General features: G+C 43.9%; 1 protein-coding gene across 1 annotated transcript in view; it reads left to right on the plus strand.

Annotated features, from left to right (window-relative positions):
- The first annotated feature begins 2664 nt into the window (after positions 1 to 2664).
- The window catches only part of SYNRG (synergin gamma), a 112549-nt gene continuing 90250 nt past the window's right edge, over positions 2665 to 24963 (plus strand). The window contains exons 1-4 of the mRNA XM_083173096.1: positions 2665 to 2908; positions 10192 to 10232; positions 12128 to 12252; positions 19045 to 19172. Coding sequence (XP_083029222.1) covers positions 2868 to 2908; positions 10192 to 10232; positions 12128 to 12252; positions 19045 to 19172 — 335 coding nt within the window. The 5' untranslated portion in view covers positions 2665 to 2867. The remainder of the gene's footprint in view (positions 2909 to 10191; positions 10233 to 12127; positions 12253 to 19044; positions 19173 to 24963) is intronic.

Below are 24963 nucleotides of genomic sequence, written 5' to 3' on the forward strand. Positions count from 1 at the left end.
TCACGCTCATTGGACTTGTTTAATGCAATACACCTTTGTATATTCACATGCATTTGCTTCATGCTGCAACCACTGTTCATAAAAATTTGGAAACATGGCATACAGTGTATCATTTGGTGTCTAAGTCATGTTTCCCATATTTTCCATTGCAAGATACAAGCCGGTTTGAGTGTTTGGGGAACATTTTAGCTAAAATCATCCTACGGGGCCTAACTGCATATGCTAAAGCCTGCCTATTTTGAATGGCATAGTGGCCACTGCAACCTCCAAAAATATCAGAATTTGCTACCCCAATATCCTGCTAACTCACCCCTGAAATACTTACTTATTCACACTATTTTGTTCATTTGACTTGTTTCTAATTTGAAATGCCCATTTTTGTGGGGCCAGAAAGGTGCGTCTTCAAAAGGCGATTTCTACGATACCCCACTTTTGCGCGTTGGACCGCGACTTTTTCCGGAAACGCTGAAAAACCGCAATTTTCAGGAGAAACGAGACGTACATCCTCCCCCTCTGCCGCCCACCCACCCAACTGACAGCCAGCCAGCAGACAGCTAACACAGCCCTGACCATGCCACCCTAGTGATGAAAAATGGAAGCATGGCCACAGCACCCCTGAATTGCCACGCCTCCTATGATATTTGCATAAACATCCATTCGCAGCCTTGGGTGCGGGGGAGAAATTATTCAATGGTCGGCTGATTCTTCATTTCTTCAGTGCTCGCAGATCTGAAACGGGATGCAGTTAATATCCCGGCGTTCAGAATCCCGACCGCCGAAATGCCGACACATTCTCCCTCCTGGGGTGTCCACGACACCCCTGGAGGGAGAATAAATTAGTGTGCCGAGCGTAGCGAGGCACCGGGCCCGCTGCGTGTCGGCATTTCGGCTGTCGGGATTCCGGCGTCGGGATTCTGTACGCCGGGATCCCGACTGCCGGGATTCAATACTGAATCCTCTGAAACACCTCTATGGTGTCTCAGACCTACGAGCACCCTGTGTGGAGAGCAGGCGGGCAGCTGACATCCGCTGATGTCAGCTGTTTAAGTTTTATTTTAAAGTCACCTGTGATTTCCTTTGTTTCTAAATACAATATATAAATCTCTCTCTATTTTGATTTAATTTATCCACCCCCAGACTTGGAGTTCCTGGAGCTACTTGTCCAGAAAAATAGTACTGCCTACGCTTCAGGAGAAATCATTTGATGGTCGCCGACCATCGAATGATTTCTCCTGCCTTAGAAAATAGAAGTCAGTGACCTTTATGTGCGAATGCCAGGACAAAGACAGGAGAGGGCCGTTCCCGGCAGGCATCGTCCTGCCCACGTACCCATGGGATGCCCATAAAACGCTGGGCACTTCCATGGGCAATTTTCATCACCCCACCGTCCACCCCTTGTATGATTCTTTTGAATGACTCGTCGACTTGCACATATGCATGGGATGGGTCCGAACTCGCGTTATTGCGAGTCACTCAGAATTACCATCCATATGTTGAGTGAAATATGGGCACATAAGATGTGTGATAGACAAGAGAACAGATAAGGGAAAGGAGATGGAAAACATAAGGAGGAACATGTGAGGCTTCATTGGCATTAGGTACAAACCGGATCGGACACCAGACTGGGCAGGATCCATTCATGAAACTCTGCCATCCCGGAGCTTGTAGTGTCCCTTTCAGGAGGCGAGGGAGGGGGGGGGGGGGGGGTTGTGCAGTGGGTGTATCATTGGTGGAATGCCTGTGACAGTTGTTACCACAGAGATTAGGAAGGAGAGATGACAGCCTCCCTGTATGGTCCATATTGTCTGTTTTTTTTACTACATCCCCATAAAGGAAGGTTAGCACACCCATGCAGGGAGAGAGGACAAGCTGCAGCTGCCTTTCTCAGCATACAGCACTGAGAAGTGTGTGCTGGGATGGAGACAGAGGACCTTATTCCCGGGCGAGGTTTGGTGGACCCATTCACAACTTCAACTGGTGACAGTCAAAAGGTCAAAATATGGAAAAGGTTGTCATGGTCAAAAGGTCGACACAAGCAATAGTTCTACATTAAAAAGGTTGACATGAGTTTTTCATGTTTTTTTCATACTTAACCATCCACGTGGACATAGAAGGAGAATATAATGATGTGGCGAGTGTAGCGAGGCACCGTGGTACACTTATAGGTTAATAAAAAATCCTTCTTCTCAGTTTGACGATCGGGTGTCTGGTGGATAGAGAATCTGTAATCCGGACTTTTGCACCCGTTCCCAGTTTGCATGGGGGAACACCCAGCACTCAGGGGCTGGCCTCTGGAGGCAGCCGCCAAGCGCATTTGAGGTTTCTGGAAGACGTGGCGCAGCAGCACTGTGGCAGCCGTGGGACTGCTGAGGGCTTGGTGCGTGTGAGTGGCTCAAACCACTGAGCATTGCTGATATTTTATATTGCATGATGTTAATTTTTAATTTTAAATACATATATCTGAAAAAATGCCCAGTATGCATTCGGAAAGGGGGCGTGACCACGCCCCCTAGCCATGACCACGCCCATTTCCGTATGTGTACCGATTCTGCCCTTTTACTGTTGGAGGGTATCCCATACATGAAACGCACATAGGATATTCATTTGAGCTGTAGCTGGCCGTGCTCCTCACGCATGCAACGTCCAACTCGTATTTCAAAAGTATTTTCAATTTACCACAGAATGGGCCAGTGCTTACATTTCATATTAGCTGCGTTATATGAGTGCAGTCAGTGTGTGTAGGCAGCATACAGCACACAGGACAGGTACAGTTCGGGACCGGAAGTGACGTACATTTGTTGTCGGAAGTGGTATCGGTCTCTCTCTGCTCTGCTCTGCTTACAGCACATAGAGAGAGCGACAGGGAGATGGCAATGCAACCGGGAGCCGGCGGAACCGGCAGAGGAAGGCGAGTGTTCCGGGGTCTTTCTTGAACTCAAATTGTAATTTGAAATATGCCTTAATGGATTTTTTTTGTCGTCTTCTTATTCCCAGCCAGCAGCTGCCTATGAATAATATGACAAAGCAGAATAGCTGGGTCAGGCGGTTACAGTAAAGGGTGTTTGACTGTATATGGCTATCTCCCCGGGTTGTCAGCATTCCCTCTTAACTGAAATCTAGCCTGCTGAGACATTGCATTATTTAGTCAATTACACAGCCCTGTCCGTTTGTCATTCATATCCTATATAGCTGCTGCCATTATGTACCTAGTCCACATTTTTATAGATTGCTCCCGACGTGAATTGTTTGTTTTTTTAATAGTACAATACTTTCTTAATTATTCTGGAGAAAACACTCCAACATATTCATATCATATGTAAGTTACATATGATGGGGGAAATTTGTGTTGCCCATTGATTTTGAGATAATAACAGATATAGGGCCTTATTCTAGCTCACTCTTTCTGACAAAATCCTTCTTAGATGGACAAATCCATGTGCACTGCAGGGGGGCAGATGTAAAATGTGCAGAGAGAATTAGATTTGGGTGAGTTATTTTGTTTCTGTGCAGGGTAAATACTGGCTGCTTTATTTTTACACTGCAATATAGATCTCACTTTGAAGTAAAACCCCACCCAAATCTAATTCTCTCTGCACAATTAACATCTGCCCCCCCTGCAGTGCACATGGTTTTGTCCATCTAAGAAGGATTTTGTCAGAAAGAGTGAACTAGAATAAGGCCCATAGTACATTAGCCAATTGTGCATTCAGAGGTGTAGTTAGGGGACATGGTGCCCGGAGCAAGGTATGTTTCTGGACCCTTCATGTAATTTTTCTTCATCTAGTAATGCCACTTACACATTATGTAATACATCAAATTGTGCTATACACCATAATGCCCATTATACATTGTGCCACACACCATAATGCTTGTGTAATTTTTCCTTCATATAATAATGCCATTTACACATTATGCCAAGCACCGTAATGCCCCTTAGACACTTTGCAACACACCGTAGTGCCTCTTACACACTATGCCACACACCATAATGCACATTATACCACACACCGTAATGCCCATTACACATTGAAACACACCTTAACCCCTTCAGTGGTAATCCCGAGAATTTTCTGGGCTATGCTTCAGTGCCTAGACTGGCAAACCCAGAAAATTCTTTGGATTGCCGCTGCCTAACGCTGAGCTGATCGCTAAACTCAGCTTAAGCGCTGCCCAGCTCTGGCTGCCCGGCCTTGCCCACCCCTGGCTGTGTGCGAGTCTGCAATGTGACTGTAACGACGGCAGGGTAGCGACACAGTGCTCAGTGGCGCTACCCGGCTCTGGGAGACAGAGTGGTTGGGGTTTTTTGTAGCGCTCCCCCTAAAAAACTTGCCCAGTGGGGAGCGCTACCTAAAAAAAAAAAAAAAACCACCACTGAAGGGTTATGCCCGTTACACATTATTCCACACACATTAATGCCCATTACACATTATTCCACACACTGTAATGACAATAACAAATTATTTCCACAATAAGGCTTCTAATTACTTGTTGCCAAGGGTTTCATGGCAAAAATGCAGATTCTGTATCTTCTCCCTGGGTGCCAGCATTCCTGGCACTTTTGAGTAATGCTATACACGCATTGGCGTAATTATACATTTTGCACTACTCTCCACCCCAAGGCAGTTTTGTGCCAATTACACATAGGGCCTTATTCTAATTCACTCTTTCTGACAAAATCCTTTTGTGGACAAAACCATGTGCACTGCAGGGGGGCAGATGTAAAATGTAAAATGAGAGAATTAGATTTGGGTGAGTTATTTTGTTTTTGTGCAGGGTAAATACTGACTGCTTTATTTTTACACTGCAATATAGAGCTCACTTTGAAGTAAAACCCCACCCAAATCTAATTCTCTCTGCACAGGTTACATCTGCCCCACCTGCAGTGCACATGGTTTTGTCCATCTAAGTAGGATTTTGTCAGAGAGTGAACTAGAATAAGGCCCATAATGGCCCATGTAGTGCTGCTTACACACATAATGCCCCCAACTAGTAAAACTTATGTAGGGTACACACCACCTCAATCCCATCAATCTGTATCCAATTCCGCCCAATTGGATGTAGATTGGGCACGTTTATGCGCGTCCCTGCTGCAGTTTGGTCATTTTACAGAACCTACCTGCTGCAGATCTGTAAAAGACCCATTCAACAAGATACAGACTCAGATCGGATTGCTCTAACATATCGTGTGACCATTGCACAATCTGCTAACGATCTACTAACAATCAGGATCGTTCTGGTGTGTTCCAGGCATTATACATAATTCCTCTTGTAGTGCAACTTACACAAATAATGCCCCATGTAGTGCTGCTTATACACATAAAGCCACTAACATAGTGTCCCTTGTAGTGCTGCTTATACACATAATGCCCCTTGCAGTGCTGCTTACACACATAATGCCCACCGGACTTGAGCCATTTAAGCACATAATGCCCATAGGCGTAGCACCGCTTACACACATAATTGCCTCCAGAAGTAGACACACTTAGGCACATAATGCCCACAGTACGAACACTGCTTACAACTAATTCCCACCAGAGAAGATACGCTTACGTGGATAACAGCCACAGGAGTAGATGCTATTACTCATATAACACCTGCAGGAGTATAGACGCTTACGGATGTGACGCCTGCAGGTGTAGAACCGCTTACGGAGGTGACGCCAGCAGGGGTAGAGTCACTTACGGATGAAATCTCAGGACAAACTTTTAGGACCCTTTCACAGTGACCAATTTCCTGGATTGTTGTGCATTTGCAATAACCTGGGAAATATTTGTCAGTGTGGAAGGGGAATAATTCACACGGAATCATGCTTCATTGCAAATGTTATTTACATGGTTTTCGTTACCATAATTACCTTTAACTTAATTTTGGTAATGGGTAAAAACTGGAACCAGACTGACCCCCGAAATGCCGGACCAGACATGCTCCAGCCATCAAACTGCATCATTCCGGAGCTTGTGGTATCCTGTCCCAAGGGATGCCTGTGACATCTGTCACCAGAGAGAATGGAGAGAGAGATTACAGCCTCCTCTATTGTCCAGGGATGTATTAAAAACTGGAACGGTCTAGACCCTTGGTGGCTTATCTTGACACTCCAGATGTTGTTGAACTACACATCCCAGTATGCTCTGCATCAGATTTAGCATGGCCAAATAGCAAAACTGAAGCAGAGCATGCTGGGATGTGTAGTTCAACAACAACTGGAGTGTCAAGGTTAGCCATCAAGGGTCTAGACCAGGCAAGTCCAAACAGCGTGTTGTGAAACTACACATCCCAGCATGCCTTGCCATAGTTTTAGCATTCCCTAATAGCAAAACTGTGGCAAGGCATGATGGGACTTGTAGTTTTACAACAGCTGGAGGGCCATGGTTTGGATATGCCTGCTGTAATCTCCTTTTCCCCATCTCCTTGGGGACAGCTTTTATAGGCACCCCCCCAGATGGGACATTAATTTATGAAGGCTAGAGAACATTAGAGAGAACAGCATCTTATATAAAAAATTAGCGTTAATTCTAGCGCTCTGCCTTTGACATATCAGTGCCAAAATAAAGACCACAGCAGGGACAATGAACCACATGGGCTTTGAAAGATCAGGGTGCTAGAATGAACACTAACAATGGAATGTACACAAATTGAGGACTATTCCTGCCACTTATTCTGAAGACATTTATGTTTATAATAATACTTATTTTGCAGACAGAGGGATATGGGTCATTGAGTCAACATGCATTGGGTTGACCATTGAAGGTCCACAGGGCTTAGGTTGACATCTGAAATAGGTGGACATGGCTAAGGTCAACAGGGTTGGAAAGTCGACTCAAGCATTAGGTTAACATGAGTTTTTCACCTTTTTTGGCTCGATTGTCAACATGGACACTGTAAAAGTGTACTGTGTCCCCTTGTATGGCTCGCTGCAATCGACACACTATTTTATTTTCCCACCACACCGTATTGGATGGTAGGGCATGAAGTACCGCCTGTCGGCACATGTCGGCTCCCCCAAAAATGCAAAAACTCACGTCGACCTTTTGATTGTTGACCTAATGCTTGTATCAACCTGTCGACTATGTTGGCTTATTTCAGGTGTTGACATAACCCCTGTCGACCTACAGTGGTCGACACGTCGGCGTGGAGTTGATTTTATAAAGTGTGGTGAGCACACGCGGATTACTTGTCGTGTATTCCGCGTTCCCTCGCGGGGCTTGCCACGCTTCGGTCTCGGTGGCTCGCTGCGCTCACCACACTTTTTATATAATCAACTCCACACCGACGTGGATAGTGGGGGTATGAACAAGTCAGGAGGACGTGTACAGCGTCCCCTCGCGGGGCTTGCCACGCTTCGGGCTGGCGTGGATAGTGGGGGTGTTTCAGGAACACATTCACACCTCTCATGTCAGGCAAGTTAAAATGGTCAATGGTTCCAACACAATGTAATAAGCGCTGACTGACTACGCTAACTACGTAAGCTCCGGCTAGCCGCGAATGAGCGGGAACACGACGCTGATACTGACAGGGACGCCTGACTGACTACATGCTAACTACGTAAGCTCTGGCTAGCCGCAAACGGGCGGGAACAATACACTGATACTGACAGGGACGCTGACTACGCTAGCCGCGGGAACACTACGCTGATTCTGACAGTGATGCTATGCTGACCACGTAACTTCATCCGTGAAACTACACAAGTACCCTTTATTCTGTTGCTTGTAGGATCCATCTTTTAACACTTTTTCAAATTTTTGTAACCAGTAAATTCACTCTGGCACTTTCACACTGCAGCTAAAACCATTTTGAAACGTTTAAAAACCGGCAATATATCGTGTTATAGCTGCGGTGTGAAAGGGGTATAAGTAAATAAACCCCAATTTGTTTTGCCTCTACTTAAACTATGTGACAGATGGCAGCATTCTCATTTACAAGATTTTATTTCAGATACAGCATATTTCCACATGAGGCTATTGTAGAAAATCCAGACCATGTTTTAAATCAGCAGCAGCATGAAAACTAGATTCATTCCAGGTTTCCTAACTGATGTGATCAGGATTGGGCTGATCAGCAGAACCTGTGTTTTCCTGATATAAGGGTTCCCAGGGCAGAGTATCATTGCTTTTGATGGTGGAATAGCTGTCCAAGTGATAGGCCAGGGTGTGGGCTATGGTAGAGACCACTGGAGCTTCCTGAAGTGTTTGTATTATGCTGTGAGACCTATTTGCCACATTAACATAACCTTTCTTGCTGTGCTGGTTACCTGGTATGCTGTGTACCTGCTACAAAAATAAAAACCCAGACTTCATCTGATCCAGTGTATGTGCTTTCTTGTCACAATTTGTTTAAATAAATGAAAGCTTTTTTTACCTATCCGTTAAAACTACTGATAAGTGTACCAGGGGTTCAGTATACAGTCGGAATGTTGACATTTTCAGGGTCTACTGTTTCAATATGAGCAGTCAGTATGCCAAAACTCATATTATAGTGTTCACTCTAGGTCAGTGATGACTAACCTTGACACTACAGCTGTTGTTGAACTACACATCCCAGCATGCCCTGTCAAGGTTAACCATCACTACTCTAAGTTGTTTTAGCCTGATTTTAAAAGGGCAAAAAAGAGCCAGGCTCGTCCGTCCCAGCCTCGGGCTTCCGGAGCACTAGCGGGATGCCCACCGCCCATGTAGGTGCCTGGCACCCCCCCAAAATGAACTTAGGGGAGCGGCCCTCTCACATTGGTGATGTCGGCGGGTATTCTTGCCTACATTTGTGATGGCGGGCGGTCCCAGCCCCGACCACATTCGTGACATCAGCTGGTCATCCCGCTGCATTCAAAGTGCCTCTTTTCCTCCTGCACCCTGCCCTCCCGTGATGCTGAAGGGAACACTACATCAGCCTAACCCTAAATTAATGGTGTAATGTTGGCATTTTGTATATGTTGACATTATGGGGTAATTAAATTAGATGCACTCACCCCGCAAGCAAATGCAGCTATATGCCACACTTACTATACCACTGGACTTGTTTATTTTTATTTGTAGCTCCCAAGCGAAAATGTGTCCAAGCTACAAAATGGATGACTTTCAATGACATTGCCAGCATTTAAACACCATGGCTATGGCTACTGTCCCCCCTTGGGTGAGGGTTAATTTTAATTGGTACCTGTGAGTTATCCGGGCGCCCGATTTTAGATCGGGTACCATCGGATCGCGTCGCATCGCGTGTTAACCAAATGGCATGCGATGCGACGCGACGAGATCAGCACCCGATTTTAGCAGTGTACCCGATTTTAACATTGGAATCAATGTAAAATGGTCCCTGAGACCCGATTTTACATTTATTTCAATGAAAAAATGCCCAAAACCCCCAAAAAGTGTCAAAACTTAAATCCCATCCCCATTGTTAACGCCACTCCACTATTGACGCCAACCCGAAGCGTGGCGAGCGCAGCGGTACGCGTCCTCCGACCTTTTCATGCCCTACTATCCACTAGGGCGTGGAGTTGAGAATAGAATAGTGTGGCGAGCACAGCGAGCCACCGTGCCCGAAGCGTGGCGAGCGCAGCGGATACCTGTGAAGCCCGCGAAGGAACGCGCTTACCTGTGAAGGTATCCGCGTCCCCTCGCGGGGCTCGCTGCGCTCGCCACGCTTCGGGCTCGGTGGCTCGCTGCGCTCGCCACACTATTCTATTCTCAACTCCATGCCCTAGTGGATAGTAGGGCATGAAAAGGTCGGAGGACGCGTACCGCCGCCCCTCGCGGGCTCGCTGCGCTCGCCACGCTTCGGGTTGGCGTCAATAGTGGAGTGGCGTTAACAATGGGGATGGGATTTAAGTTTTGACACTTTTTGGGGGTTTTGGGCATTTTTTCATTGAAATAAATGTAAAATCGGGTCTCAGGGACCATTTTACATTGATTCCAATGTTAAAATCGGGTACACTGCTAAAATCGGGTGCTGATCTTGTCGCGTCGCATCGCATGCCATTTGGTTAACACGCGATGCGACGCGTTAAATTTCAAGGGAAATCGCGTCGCATCGTACTCTTATTGTACTGACTTTCAATTTCAACATCGGGCGCCCGGATAACTCACAAGTACCTTTTAATTCCCTCCATAAATGTCAACATGCTGATTACATCCTGTTTGACAGGGCAAACATATACTTTTGCTGCTATTGTTGACTTTAAGATATTATTTTTATTTTCAGGTTTGTATTTCCGTTAGCAACCAGTATTGGATCATCTCAAGGTGCGTATATTATGTTTGATTATATTTCTTCTAATGACTATCTATTAGCTGCTGATGGTCAGCAACAGATCTTTTAAAACAGTCGTGAAAACACATGCAATTAATCTTATTGCATACACTTATACCATACAATTTATCTGATAGGCTGTACAGCAGAGTGCTTGGGGGGCAGGCCATAATAGGGTTATATAAAGCTATGTAGATGTAGTAGAGTGGTTCCCAGCTTTTCTGAATCCTGGCACCCTAGTGTATTTATACCCACCACTACGCTACTGACCCCTCTATACCCAGCACTACACTGCTGACCCCTCTATACCCAGCACTACACTGCTGACCCCTTTATACCCAGCACTACACTGCTGACCCCTCTATACCCAGCACTACACTGCTGACCCCTCTATACCCAGCACTACACTGCTGACCCCTCTATACCCAGCACTACACTGCTGACCCCTCTATACCCAGCACTACACTGCTGACCCCTCTATACCCAGCACTACACTGCTGACTACTCTATTCCCACCTTTACACTACGGAGGTGCGATGTAATGTATCGAACCTCATGTCAACTACACCTCACGGCTTCTATGCAGGCGCCTTCAGAGACTTGCATAGTCGTACAGGGGGCGTTCACATGCATTTCCTGGGCATACTCACCAAAATGTTGGGTGTGCCCTGGAAAATGCGCTAGGCGTCACCATGCGAACGCAGACAGGCAGTTACCTGTCTGGTGGCAGGCGGCAGTTGATGTCACAGGAGGTCAGTCGCCCGCCCAGTTCTCGGATCAGAATGCCGCAAGTCTAAGTCAGTCAATGCTGAAATAACTTCAGACCCATACGCTATCCTGCGAATGGATGTTTATGCAAAACATCCATTCACAGTGCGACAGGGATATTCGCTGGGCGGTGGGTGGCGTGCATTCACATGAGCGACTGGTGACCTTACAAGGCTTTCTAAGCAGCGAACTACCACTGCTTAGTGAGATAACCAGAATGACCCCCTAAGTTCATAAGGCAGATGCCTTGTTTGTTCTCTACGGCTCTAATAAGAGGGGCTGGCCCACTTCCAAGCAAACTTTGGCAAGATGGCTCAGATCTACTGCACATCAAGCATGTATTTCAGTGCAAATTCCTCCTCCTCCTGGGGGAGTTATGGCTCATTCCACCAGATCAGTTGGTACTTCTTACGCAGATAGTCGTGAAGCATCACCGCTGATCTGCTCTGCATGGTGGCTACTTGGTCCTCAGCCCAGACTTTTATTAAATGTTATGCATTTGACACATTTGCATATGATGTTTGGTAGGAATGTCCTAGTCACAGTCCAGGAGCGTCCCCCACCCTTGAGGGGGACAGCTTTAGGATGTCTAAGCATATGCAATCCTGTACCTCCTATTGGATTTATGGGGTGAAATGTAATAGGATGGTTTTGCAGTGTAAATGATTACTTCTTTAAAAAACTAAAGATTTCTTACCAAATCTCTCACTTTCTGAATCTCTCATCCTATTAAATTTCCCCAAAGGTCTTACTTTGATTAAACCAGTGCTTTGAGTCCATAGGAGGCACATGACGCCCTCCCAGGTGCTCCTTACTTGCGGGTCTCTTTCTTTTCGGGGAGTTCTTGTTGCACGGCCTATTGTGTGTCAGTTCTGGTGTGCGTGTCGTCTTTCTTCTTGTCTGGCTCAACTCCTGCCTTGGGTTTGCAAACAAATCTAATGAGTTGAGGTTAGGTATAGGGGAGAGGTGAGGCCGGAGCATGCTGGGTACAAATTTGTAACCCTTTGGTGCCCACTCCACTCATCCTCTCAATAACCCCAGCGGATGTTATCTTGTGCCCCCTATGGACTCAAAGAAATGGGTTTATCAAGGTGTTTTGTTTTCTCTGTATTTGTTACAGGCATGATACCAATGCAACAGCAAACTGCTCGATTTCCCATGGTACCAGTAATGCAACAAAATGTACAAAACATGATGGCCGTTGGATACAATCCTCAGATGTCACAAGCAGCCATGGCCATGCAGGTGACTTTTTTATTTTATCTGTTTTCTAAGCAATATAATTTATGGAAAAAATATAAGACAAAAGATACAGAAACTTGTAAAAGATAATTTATTGCAGTGTACACATGGTTTCATGAAGTAAGAAATGGCCATGCCAAATGCTTTGGTTTTGTTAGCTTATTACATATCTTATACTCCTATATGGAGTTTAGGGTGTAGATAAAGCAAAAAGGGAGGGGGAGGCTATAATCAGAGGAAAGTACTGCAGATTGTGCATGCACACATATACTCAACATAACCTCTCCCAATAGTATATCACATTATCAACCCTGTTACACTTGTGAGCTGATAGATCCAGGGACTGTTTCATTTCCACAAGACCAAACACCCATGGTCACCAATTGTCACAATTTCACTATACAGTTACTTAATCCATATTAAGTCAATGTATATCTTAAGCTGTGTACGGACGGTGCGATTTTGGCTATTGCCAACTTTCACTACGGAATTTCCCTAGAACCTCACAGAGCCCGGAATCATACAATCTTGTCTATGTTTACCTGCAGTTTTTACTGTACTATTCGGCTTATGGCCAAATACATTACAAGCGACATCATCAAAATTGCCTTGCCTGCACAGTCTATTTATCCATGGGATACCGACCTCACGGGGCCGTGCATCAGTATCGCAAGCAGAGAGTTTATGGTAGATTTTAATTATTATTTTTTTTTTTTTACATTTCTTTGGGTGATTACCAGGATGTGAGCCCCCTATTACAGCATATGTCTGACAATTTCATCTGGAGACAAGCTAGGGTGGCATGTTGGATAATTCTGCATCATAAATTCTTAGTAAATGTAGATAAACCAGTAATACCGTTGTCTTGCCAGTTAGTCTTATTAAGGTGTGTAATGCGATTGATATCCGTTGCTATGTCTCAAAGACCTATTTGGTATTTTTACAACCTGTAGTTCTAGCCATTAGTTTTAACAATGATTTCATTAAATCCGCTCATGTCATTTGGGGACGGTGGTCTGGCTCCTAAACTTTCATCCTGGCTCCTAGAGTTCAGAAAAAGTTGCCAAGCCCTGCATATGTGCAAAAAAGCTTTCTTTATAACGTTTTACAGTGTAGAGAGCTGGGATTATATAGAGAACACACCCTGTACAAGATGTTTTCTCTGTTTATTACTAGCTCCAAATGGGGCCCAAGCGTTTATTCCTGCAGTTACTTTAAGTTTTTTTCCTTTTTAGCGAAGAGGAGTGGTGCAATGTGGGAATATGATGAATAATTTCTACACACATTTTTTATATTTTTTATATACAGTACAATGCTCCAACTTCCAGAAAAATACTTAACTGGAAACACCCATTGTACAACATGGATCACATACTTCAGTGTTGTGGCAACATTAGTCTATTGTTCTGATAAAAATTAGGTAATCACATGAGATGCGCACAAACACGTCACACCAAATGTGCATGACTTGCGCCCCATCTCCCACTGCACACAACACAGTGCACAAATAGATGTGGTGGGCTTGCGATGGAAACCCTGAAATGGGTAGGGGGGAGGGGGGTAAGAATAACGGGATGAGAGAGGGCAGTGCTGGGGGCTGGTGACATTGCAAATACTGGATCCATTTAATAGCGATTTATAAATATTTTATTAAATGTTTTGTTATGAAGCTTAAGTAGTCAAGTTGTGGTCCACTATTACAATGAATATTTCTTCTATGATCCCCATGGCAGCCATTACTTCCCCTTTCCCAGGTTTAGACAGGATGATCTTTCCTAAGGACTGTGATATATAGCATTGTTCATCCCTATATCCTTATGACTCATGTATTTTTTACTGTCTCCCAAAAGTTTAGGACAGAGTAAGGTAGGAAGATTGAAAATTCTTTGAAGAAATTGCATATCTTCTCAGCAGCATATCTTTTGGCTGGTGTAGCTGTAGCATCCACTGCAAGGGCCCTAAGGCTTTGGAGTGTGGAAAAGTATAGAGATATTGAGGAGAAGATTTCAAGGCAGTATCTTTTGTTAAGTCTTTCAATTATTCAGAAGGCCGTTAGCTATATCTGGGAAGCCTCCTTAGACCTTGTGTCTCTTTCAGCAAAATCCATGGCGACGGGAATTGTGGCTGAAAAGCTGTAGTGCTGACATTCGAAAAACCGTTTAGCCTCTTCACCTTTTGAAGGTTCCCTTCTGTTTGGAACAAAGCTATCCACAGAATAACATGGGTCAAGTTGGTACATCTACCAAAAGATAGATGGAACAAATTTCCCGCTTCTTATGGTGCCAGACAACAATTTAAGGGGGCAAAGTATTATAGACCAGGTCGACCATATTTCAGAAGGGGTACAGGTCCATCACATACTTCCTTTTGCCAGTCAACAAGAGGTTACCCAAGGCAATAACTATTCCCTGTCTTCCCAGATAGGAGCAAGATTATTGGCCTTCAATCTCAGAAGAATCAATAAAAGACAAATGGGTGTTGTCAATAATTAGAGAATGTTACAAATTGGAGTTCCTGCATTTCCCGAGAAGAAGCAAGTTTGTAAAATCACGACCTATAGAGATCAGAGTGGAAAGAGAACCTCTTATGTATATAGTGAAACAGTTACTAGAAGCAAGAGCAATAGACGTGGTTCCAAAGCAACAATGTGGAAAAGGATTCTATCCAAGTTTGTTTTTATTGGTAAAAAACACAGAAGAGTTTAGATCGATTCTCGACCTGCTGTATGAAGACTGAATTTGTTATTGGTCAAGAAAAAATTCAAGATGGGTACTCTAAGTTCAATAGTTGCAGGAGTCAAGTGAAATGTATTCCTGGCATCAATAGACTTAAAGGATGTCTGTTATCCTGCCCCGATTTATCAGAATCACAGTGTCTAAGATATCTTCTCTTTGGAAACAGTTCCAATATATGTGTCTGCCTTTCAGCCTAACCTCTTCACCTAGAGTCTTCTCAAAAGTTCTCATCACCCTGGTACAGGGCTGTGGAGTCCGAGGAAATTTCGAGTACCTGGAGTCTGAGTCGGCAAACAATGCACCGACTCCGACAATTATAATTAATGACTTCTCTACTGTAAGAATAAAGACCAATGCATGCAGTGCCTCACGTAACCGCAAAACGAACACGTTAAGTGACCGTGAAAAAGCATGCTTTTCATGTGCTTCACTATATGGCACGCAACGCACAATTCGGAGCACCAATACTTATAAATGTATTCTCCCTTGTAGTTTACAACTTATTTCCAACGTTCAATAAGGTTTTCAATACCTCTATGGTAGAAATCACCTGGTGTAGACTTGAAAAATTCATTCAACCAAGCTCTCCCACCATACGTACAACATCTTTTTACGCGGATGAAGATCTTGTTTCATGCGCGGGGTCGTTTGTTTACCTTGGCTAAGCCATTCCTTATGCTGGTTCATATTGATGTACAGGCACCATTTTTCATCGCCAGTAACGATTCGGTAAAGAAATCGTTCCTTGTGTCCATGAATTGAACGGTGACGAGCAAGCAAACCAGCAGAGATTGTGGCTCGTTGATTTTTGTTGTTTCCAAAAACAACCAAATAATGTGGTTTTTATCTTTGAACTGGCAAAGTTCCTGTTCCTGATGTTTATGCCTACTGCTACTATCCAGCCATTTAATTAATTAATAAAAAAATTAATAAAACTTTGTTTTCATTGTGTTTGTCCTTTGCTTAAACTGTTCAATACAGTAGACTGTTGGCTTCCCAGCCTCTAGTTTCTGTAGTAATAATATGTATGTTGCCTTTCTTTCCTTCAAGGAATGTATCAAATACATTTGCATATTAATACAGAGGAGTCGGGGTCAGAAGTACGAGGAGTCAGAACATTTATCTACCGACTCCACAGCCCTGCCCTGGTAGCTCATCTTCAACAAAGAAGAATACATATCTGGCCATATCTGGATGATTTGCTTATAGCAGGATATTCTCCATTAGAAGTGGATGACAGTTCAAGAATCGTATTAGACTTCCTCAAGCTTCATGGATAGGTGGTAAACGAGAAGAAAAGTAATTTGTATCCCATTTAGATGATCCAATTTCTGGGAGTAGAAATAGATACGGTCCGGTTCCAAATATCTTTCTCCAAAGAAAGATGTCTAAAAACCCAGAATCTTGCAAGATGTCTAATGAAAAATCAAAATATCCAACTCAGTATCTCCTTTTCATCAGCGACCAGAGATGGTTGCTGATGAAAGGGAACCTCTGCCGGCGGAGCTGCAGAGGGAATCAGCTGGTCGGAGGAGCAAGCTCCTCCGACCAGCGATCATAAGGGGGCTAAAAATGGTAGCGCGCACACTCTAATCACTGGCAATTTGGTCGCTCAGCAACCATATTGCCAGCGATAAATGCCCATGTGTACGCACCTTTTAGACCTGATGACCTCGGCTATAAGCATAGTGCCATGTGCACAATAGAGAATGTGGTCTTTCCTTTGGAGCTTGCTTCTTTATATAAGAATGGCCAAAGACAACCAGACAAAGGTATTTCTTGGCTCATGGACAAGAAGTTTTATAGTCTGTGGACTCAAGGGTTGGAAACGAGAGCTATGTCTCTAGAGTTACTCAAGTTTTTAATAGTCACCACAGATGCGAGTATGGCTGGGGTGCAGGTTCATACATTCAAGGCAAATAGTCTTAAGAAGAGAGCAGTTTGGCCTCCAACGTAAGAGAGGCAATGGCCGTTTAGAGAGCGATAACTTACCTCAAAGATCAATTAAACAGTTGTCATCTCAGAGCATTCTTTGACAACATGACGGCGGTTTCTTATTTAATCCGACAAGAAGGCACAAGAAGCCAAGCTATGATGTCAGTCATAGGCAAGATCATTTCGTGGGCAGAAATCATTGTCAGCAGTTTTTCTTCCAGGAGAAGAAAACATATTGGCAGACTTTTTAAGTAGAAACAATGTTCTTCCTGGGGAATGGGAACTGAATGCAGAAGTATTCAAAATGATTGTGAAGTGATTCGGAGTTCCGGAAGTGGACTTAATGGCGACAGAATTGAATTGCAAGGTGAGAAGATTCTTTGCTAATTATTCTCTGCCCGTAGCATCAGCGATAGGTGCATTTTCAGTCCAACTGGGTTACATATACCCTACGGTTCAAGTAATAAGCCTAGTTCTGTGGAAGGACCAAGAGTATCATGTCACAGTGATCGCAATACCTCCCTTTTGGCCCAGAAGGCCATGGTTCTCAACGATGATCAGTTTTGCAGTCGAAGAACAATTATTGCTTCCAGTGATCTGTTATCAGGACCTAGTATGTCCTCCTGATCCAAGGACATATTGTTTAAGGACCTGGCATTTGAGAGGCAATCTTTTGAAGCAGAAAGGAGTTACAGATCAAGTGGTAGAGGTCCTTCTGAAGGCTAGAAAGCAAGTGTCATCATTAGTCTTTTATAGAATTTGTAAAAGATTCCTCCAGTGGAGCGAAAATTCTCAATTATTTTCAGAAATGACTACTGCTCAAGTACTACAGTTTCTTGTTGAAAGCTTCCAGACAGGGTTGGCAATGTCAACCATAAAATGTTAAATTGCAGTATTAAGTGTTCTGCTGGAAAGGAAGTTAGCAGAAGGGGAACTGGTATCTAATGTAGGTTCTGTAAGCGATTATAAAAATTCTGTCCACCTAGAAAATCTATGGTGGCTCCATTGGACCTTAATTTTGTCTTAAATGCTTTGATGGAACCTCTTTTTGAGCCTTTAATGGAAACCAGCCTCCAGTTTCTTACTTGAAAGGTAACTATCACATCTGCATAAAGGATAAGTGAGATTCAGGCTCTGTGGGTAGAAGAACCCTACCTTATAATTTTTCCAGATCGGGTATCTCAAAGAACTAACCCTGACTTTTGCATAAAGTTTTCTCTAGGTTTCTTCTAAATCAGGAGATCAAATTACCCTCCTTTTATCCAGGACCAAAGAATACTCTGGAAGAGAGGTTACACTCATTGGGTCTAGTGAGGGCCATCGCAATATACTTGGAAAGAGTCAAAGATATTAGGAAGTCTAAACATCTATTCGTTGTACCAGAAGGTGTACAAAGAGGAATCAACCCTTCCAAGGAAAAAATATCCAGATGATTAGGAATCGAATTACTTTTATTTATCAACAAGTACAACGGGCCGTCCCTCCAATAATCAAAGCGCACTCAACTAGGGAAATGGCGACATCATGGGCCAGGAAGGAGCAAGTATATATTGAAGACATCTGTCAAGCTGACACCTGGTCTTCAAGCCATACATTTGCCAGGCATTATGCCTTGAAAATTCCATCTGCCCAGTTTGGTTATCATGTCTTTAAAAGTGTTCTAAAATATATAATTCTTGTAGCATTGTTTCCTGCCCTTTTCTTTGCTTTGGTATATCCCGAAGTAATGGCTGCCATGGGGATCGTAGAAGAAAGTAACAAATTATACTCACTGATAATTCCATATCTTTTTAGAGATCCCATGGCAGCCATTATTTTCCGACACCTGAGAATTATTTTTCTCTAAGTACCTATGTTGGAGACACTCAAGACATGGATCATAGGGAGGGGCGAGGTTACATAGTACAAGTGGGTGGTCCTTAGGAAAAAATCATCCTGTCAAAACCTGGGGAAGGGGAAATGTCCCGAAGGGCTGCCTTGGAATCTTTAGGAAGAAATGGAATTACCGGTGAGTATAATTTGTTACTTTATTCATAATGTAATTTCCCCTTCTTTTTTTTTACCACCAATATTTAAAATTCAATATTTGCAATTGAAGACCACTTATTTTTTTTACTTTTGTCAGGGTGGATTATCTATGGGTCCCATGCAAACAACAATGACATTTATGGGACAGGCTGGTTACTTAGGAATGGGTCCACCAGCACCACAGTACACTGCTGACATGCAGAAGCAATTAGCTGAAGAACAACAGTAAGTAAAGAACCTTTATGTGGTTCATTTTAATCTATTTATAAAATTGTTTTGCTTTTCAAAAACTTACGGTACTTGTGGAGTATCACTGCTCCCATCGCATGCCATATGTAGTGGCATGCGATGAGATGCGATTTTTACAGTTTTTAGCTATTTTTAGCAAAAATCGCATGCAATCAAATCGCATGCGATGAGATCGCATGCGTTTTTGCATTGAAATGCATCCAAATGCATTGAAATGTGCAGGAAACATGTTAAATGCCCCCAAATGTCATTTTTCAGAGTGTACCACCCCCACTATCAACGCCAACCCGAAGTGTGGCGAGCGCAGCGGTACGCGTCCTATGACCTTTTCATACCCCCACTATCCACGTCGGCGTGGAGTTGAGAATAGAATAGTGTGGCGAGCGCACGCGGATACCTGTGAAGCCCGCGAGGGGACGCGGATACCTGTGGAGGTATCCGCGGGGCTCGCTGTGCTCGCCACGCTTCGGGCTCGGTGGCTCGCTGTGCTCACCACACTATTCTATTCTCAACTCCACGCCGACGTGGATAGTGGGGGTATGAAAAGGTCGTAGGACGCGTACCGCCGCCCCTCGCGGGCTCGCAGTGCTCGCCACGCTTCGGTTTGGACAGAGTGTAATGCATTGTTACTGAACTTACTGGAGCATTCAGTAAAGAGTTTGTTGGACATCAGAAGACACATAGGTGCACTATTCTATTAAAGGCAAACAAAAGGGATTTACCCTGTTTTTTTCCCACCAAGTCTCTTTTCTTGATCACATCAATTACAGAGCATTCCCCCCCCCCCCCCCCCCCCCCCCCCCAAAAAAAAAACCCCACCTTCCGGAGAAAACACTATATAAACAATTAAAATCAAGAAAATGGGTCATTTGTCAGGGATTTTTTTCTCCTGCCAAAGTCAGTCACTTTGCATTAGGACAAGCTCGTACTCTCTTTTACTAAGCTAAAGTATATTCTTAAACCACTCTAAGACATCATGACATAATTTTAACTAGATCTGAGCATCTTCATAGTTTTCATCATTTTCACCAAAAAGTGAAACTTCAGGCCTCTTGCCAGAACAGAAGATGTTGACTCTGATCAGAAAGCTTTTGCACGTTTCTTATTCAGGTCAAGTCACAACTTTACCACACTAGCCGATTTTTGAATTTCTCAATTTCAGTTTTTTTTCACTCCGCCCTATTACAGATGTCACCATTGTCAAAGCTACGGAGATGTTACAAAATTACAGAAGTTTAACCTAATGCAAACGTTCAGCTTCATTTGGCATGTAATTTTAACAGGTTTAACATATTGAGAAAAATAAACTGAAATGCATTGTTTATATATGCCAGGTGAGTACCCATAAATCTCTCAGTGAAGCACATACTACAGCAAGATGAATCATGCAATAACACAGTTCAAATGTTAGAGAATATACCCAATTTCCTGACATCAATTTGTGGTATTTGGTGAATCCTGGATTTGTCATTATGGCCTTTATTCAGATCTGATCACAGTACAAATTTGTTTGGAAAATGGGCAAAACCATGTGCACTACAGGTGAGGCAGATGTAACATGTGCAGAGAGAGTTAGATTTGGGGGAGTTATTTTGTTTCTGTGCAGGGTAAATACTGGCTGCATTATTTTTACACTGCAATTTAGATTTCCGTTTCAACACACCCCACCCAAATTAAACTCTCTCTGCACATGTTACATCTGCCCCACCTGCAGTGCACATGGTTTTGCCCATTTGCCAAACAAATTTGTACTGAGCTCAGATCTGAATAAGGGCATATGTTCCGGAATCCAAACCGCAAACATGTAAATTCACCTCTGCCCAAAATAATTCCCTGTGATTCCTTCTGCGTGTTAAGTCATGCTTATTTGCTGCTTGCTGTATTATGCTTCCACCATCAAAATACTACAGCATAGCTAATTGTTTCTCTACCATATGCCATGACGAAACGCAGGAGCTCCCACTTGCTGTGACCAAACAAAGATGACTACAGTGGTCCAACTGCAGGTTCAGACAAATTGATGTATGAGTTTCACAATAACCAGCATACCATAGCTTTGCCATGTGTACCTATAGGACAGAAATCATGAGACAGTCAATCAGTACTTGTCTATTAATAAACCTAGTCACCCAGATGATACAATTTAACCCCTTCCCGACATTTGACGTACATTTACGTCATGGTCGGGAAGCACTTCCCGACACATGGCGTAAATGTACGTCATGGATTTAAACTGTCACCGCGTCTATAGACGCGGTGACAGTTTCAACATGTCTGCTGTCCCTGACAGCAGACATGTCCGTGCATGCCCAGGGGGGGCTGCGATGCCGCCCCCCCGTCGGCGATCGCTGTGATTGGCTGTTCAGTGTGAACAGCCATTCACAGCGTTTTCCTGTGTCACCGGCGAATAACGTTCGCCGGTGACACGGGATCGGAGGTGATTGGTGCTGTAAAGTACAGCACCAATCACCGCGGGGTGTAAGGGTGACACTGGTGTCACCCCACCTCACCCCGCCCGCCCCCAAAGGCCGTGATTGGTCCGTCGGACCGACGGACCAATCACAGCCATGGAGGGGGGTTTAAACTAACGGTGACTGCACTGCAGACGCCATTCCGGTCTGGAATAGCGTGCAGTGCGGTCACCGTGCCCACCTGCCGCCATATACTGACCAGAACCTTGCTCCATACTTACCTGATCACTGCTTCATCACTGCTTGATCACTGCTTGATCTGTGCTTGTAGTGTGCTGGATGCTTCCTGGATCCTGTTGCTACTTGTGCCTTCCTGTGCTGTGAAATTGTGCTGCTGCAGTGTAATAGCTAGATAGAGAGAGAGATAGAGAGAGATAGAGAGATAGAGAGAGAGAGAGATAGTGTCAGAGAGTGCTATATTTTGTGCTGCTGCAGTGTGATATAGTTATAGATAGAGAGAGAGAGATAGAGAGAGATAGAGAGAGAGAGATAGATAGAGGCCTAGTGACAGAGTGCTATATTTTGTGCTGCTGCAGTGTGATAGTTATAGAGAGATAGAGAGAGATAGAGAGAGATAGAGAGAGATAGAGAGAGAGAGATAGAGAGAGATAGTGACAGATAGTGACAGATAGTGCTATATATTTTTTATATAACTGACTGCTGCCCCCTCCTTTTGTGCTGATCAGTATAAATTAACTGATCAGCAACTTTTTGGGGGCGCAGGTTTTTTTTTATATATAGATATACCTGTCAGTGCTGCTGCTGCAGTGTCATAGAGTGATAGATAGTGAGAGATAGAGAGATAGAGAGAGATAGTGACAGAGAGTGATAGAAAGTGCTAAATTTTGTGTCTGCTGCCCCCGCCTTTTGTGCTGATCACTATATCTGAGGTGATCAGCAACTTTTTTGGGGGTACAGAGGTTTTTTTTTTTTTTATATATACCTGTCAGTTGCACTGTCAGTTGCACCAAAGGTTGTGCACCTGCTGCACCTCACTGGTAATCAGTGTCGCATCACTGATCACCTTTTTTTTTTTTTTGTGAGTGCTGTGGGGTATTTTTTTAATTTTTTTTTTACACACACTGTGATTTTGTGGGTGTCCTGTGGCCACTGTGCGCTGATCAGTGACGTACATCACTGATCAGCTTTTTCGGCACAGGGTTGATCTATTTTTTTTTTTTTTTTTTTGATCAAATTCCTGTTGCCTTTGAGCGCTGTTCAGTGACAGACGTTACTGACCAACATCTGTGCTCAATTTTTGGCGCAGGACCTTTTTTTTTTTTTTTTTTTTTTAACCCCTTCAATTTTTTATTTTTAACCCCTTCATTTTTTTTTTTTTTTATTGGTATAAAGTATTTTTTTTTTTCCTGCACTACATACACACTACACACTACATACCCCCCGGGTTGAAATAAAGTTTGTACCCCCCCCCTACACTATACACGTGTTGAAACATTTCACTACCAGTAACACAAAAATAAAAATGGCATCCCAAATGTCCTCCCAAATGTCCTCCCAGTCATCCAGGAGAATGTATTCAGTGGAGGAGGCATATGCCATGCTTGCCTCTGACTCTGACACAGCCAGTGATGCAAGCGGGGAATTTGAAGGATTCGTCTTAAGCTCCTCTTCCTCCTCTGGTGATGAGGGACCCCCTCAAAGACGCCCCCGTAGAGCAGCTGAGACCCCCCCCCCCAACAATTGATCTCGTATGGACCCCACCACCAGACAATTTTGAGCCCCAGGTTCCTGAGTTTTTGGCCATGCCAGGAATCCAATTTGATTCCACAGGTCTCAGAGAAATTGACTTTTTCAAATTATTTTTCTCTGATGATTTTATAAATTTAATGGTGGACCAAACTAATTTATATGCCCAGCAGTTTATTGCTCAAAACCCCACGTCATCATTTGCTAGGTGGACCCCTGTAGATGCAGTAGAGATGATGACGTTTTGGGGTCTGGTGTTTCATATGGGCATAGTAAAAAAGCCAGAAATTAGGCAATATTGGAGTACAGATGTTCTGTACAGTACTCCATTTTACCGTATGGCCATGACCCGGACTCGATTTGAGACAATTCTTAAATTTATACATTACACCGATAATGCACAGTGCCCACCCAGAGATGATCCCACCTTTGACCGGCTATTCAAAGTCAGGCCGGTCATTGATCATTTCAGTGCCAAATTTGAAGAGGTGTACATCCCTGAAAAATTTATTTGTATCGACGAGTCCCTTATACATTTTAAAGGAAGGGTTAAATCCCGCCAGTACCTTCCCAGTAAGAGGGCAAGGTATGGCATAAAAATGTATAAACTGTGTGAAAGCACCTCAGGGTACACCCACAGGTTTAGGGTTTATGAAGGGAAGGATTCAAGAATTGAACCGCCAGAATGCCCCCCCTCCCTCGTAGGTGTTAGTGGGAAAATTGTCTGGGATTTAGTGCACCCCTTCCTGGATAAAGGTTATCACCTCTATGTGGATAACTTTTACACTAGCATCCCCCTGTTTAAGGCCCTTGGTTCAAGAGGTACAGCAGCTTGCGGTACTGTGCGCAAGAACCAAAGAGGCCTCCCAAAAACGCACATTGCCCAAGTAATGAGAAGGGGTGAAAGCAGGGGAATATGCAACGAAAATATGTTGTTGGTCAAATATAAGGACAAGAGGGATGTCCTTATACTGACAACAATTCACGGAGACAGTACCACCTCCGTCCCTGTACGAGGTACCAGTACCCACACCTCAAAACCTAATTGTATCCTGGATTACAATAGGTACATGGGCGGAGTGGATCTTTCAGATCAGGTACTGAAGCCGTACAGTGCCCTGCGGAAAACAAAAATCTGGTACAAGAAGGTGGCCGTGTATATCATCCAGATGGCACTGTATAACGCTTACGTGCTATTCCGTTCTACCGGCCAGAGGGGGACATTTATGCACTTTCAAGAGGAAGTCATAAAGGGCCTAATATTTGGGAACCAGCAGGCAGAGGGCCCCAGTACTTCTAGTACTGGCCCCCGTATTGTACCAGGGCAGCATTTTCCTGATGAAATCCCCTCCACTGGAAAAAAGGGCAGGACACAAAAAAGGTGCAAAGTTTGCTATAAAAAGGGAATAAGAAAGCAAACTATTTTCCAGTGTGACACTTGCCCCGACAAACCCGGCCTATGTATAAAGGAGTGTTTTAAAATATACCACACATCTATGGAATATTCGGTTCATAATTTCACCGTGCTTCGGGGGTCTTGCTAATGCCACATAACACCCACCATTCATTCCACCAGAATCTGAGCCGCA

The sequence above is a fragment of the Crinia signifera genome, chromosome 2 (assembly GCF_055691185.1).
Source record: "Crinia signifera chromosome 2, ASM5569118v1, whole genome shotgun sequence".
In the NCBI taxonomy this organism is placed as follows: domain Eukaryota; kingdom Metazoa; phylum Chordata; class Amphibia; order Anura; family Myobatrachidae; genus Crinia; species Crinia signifera.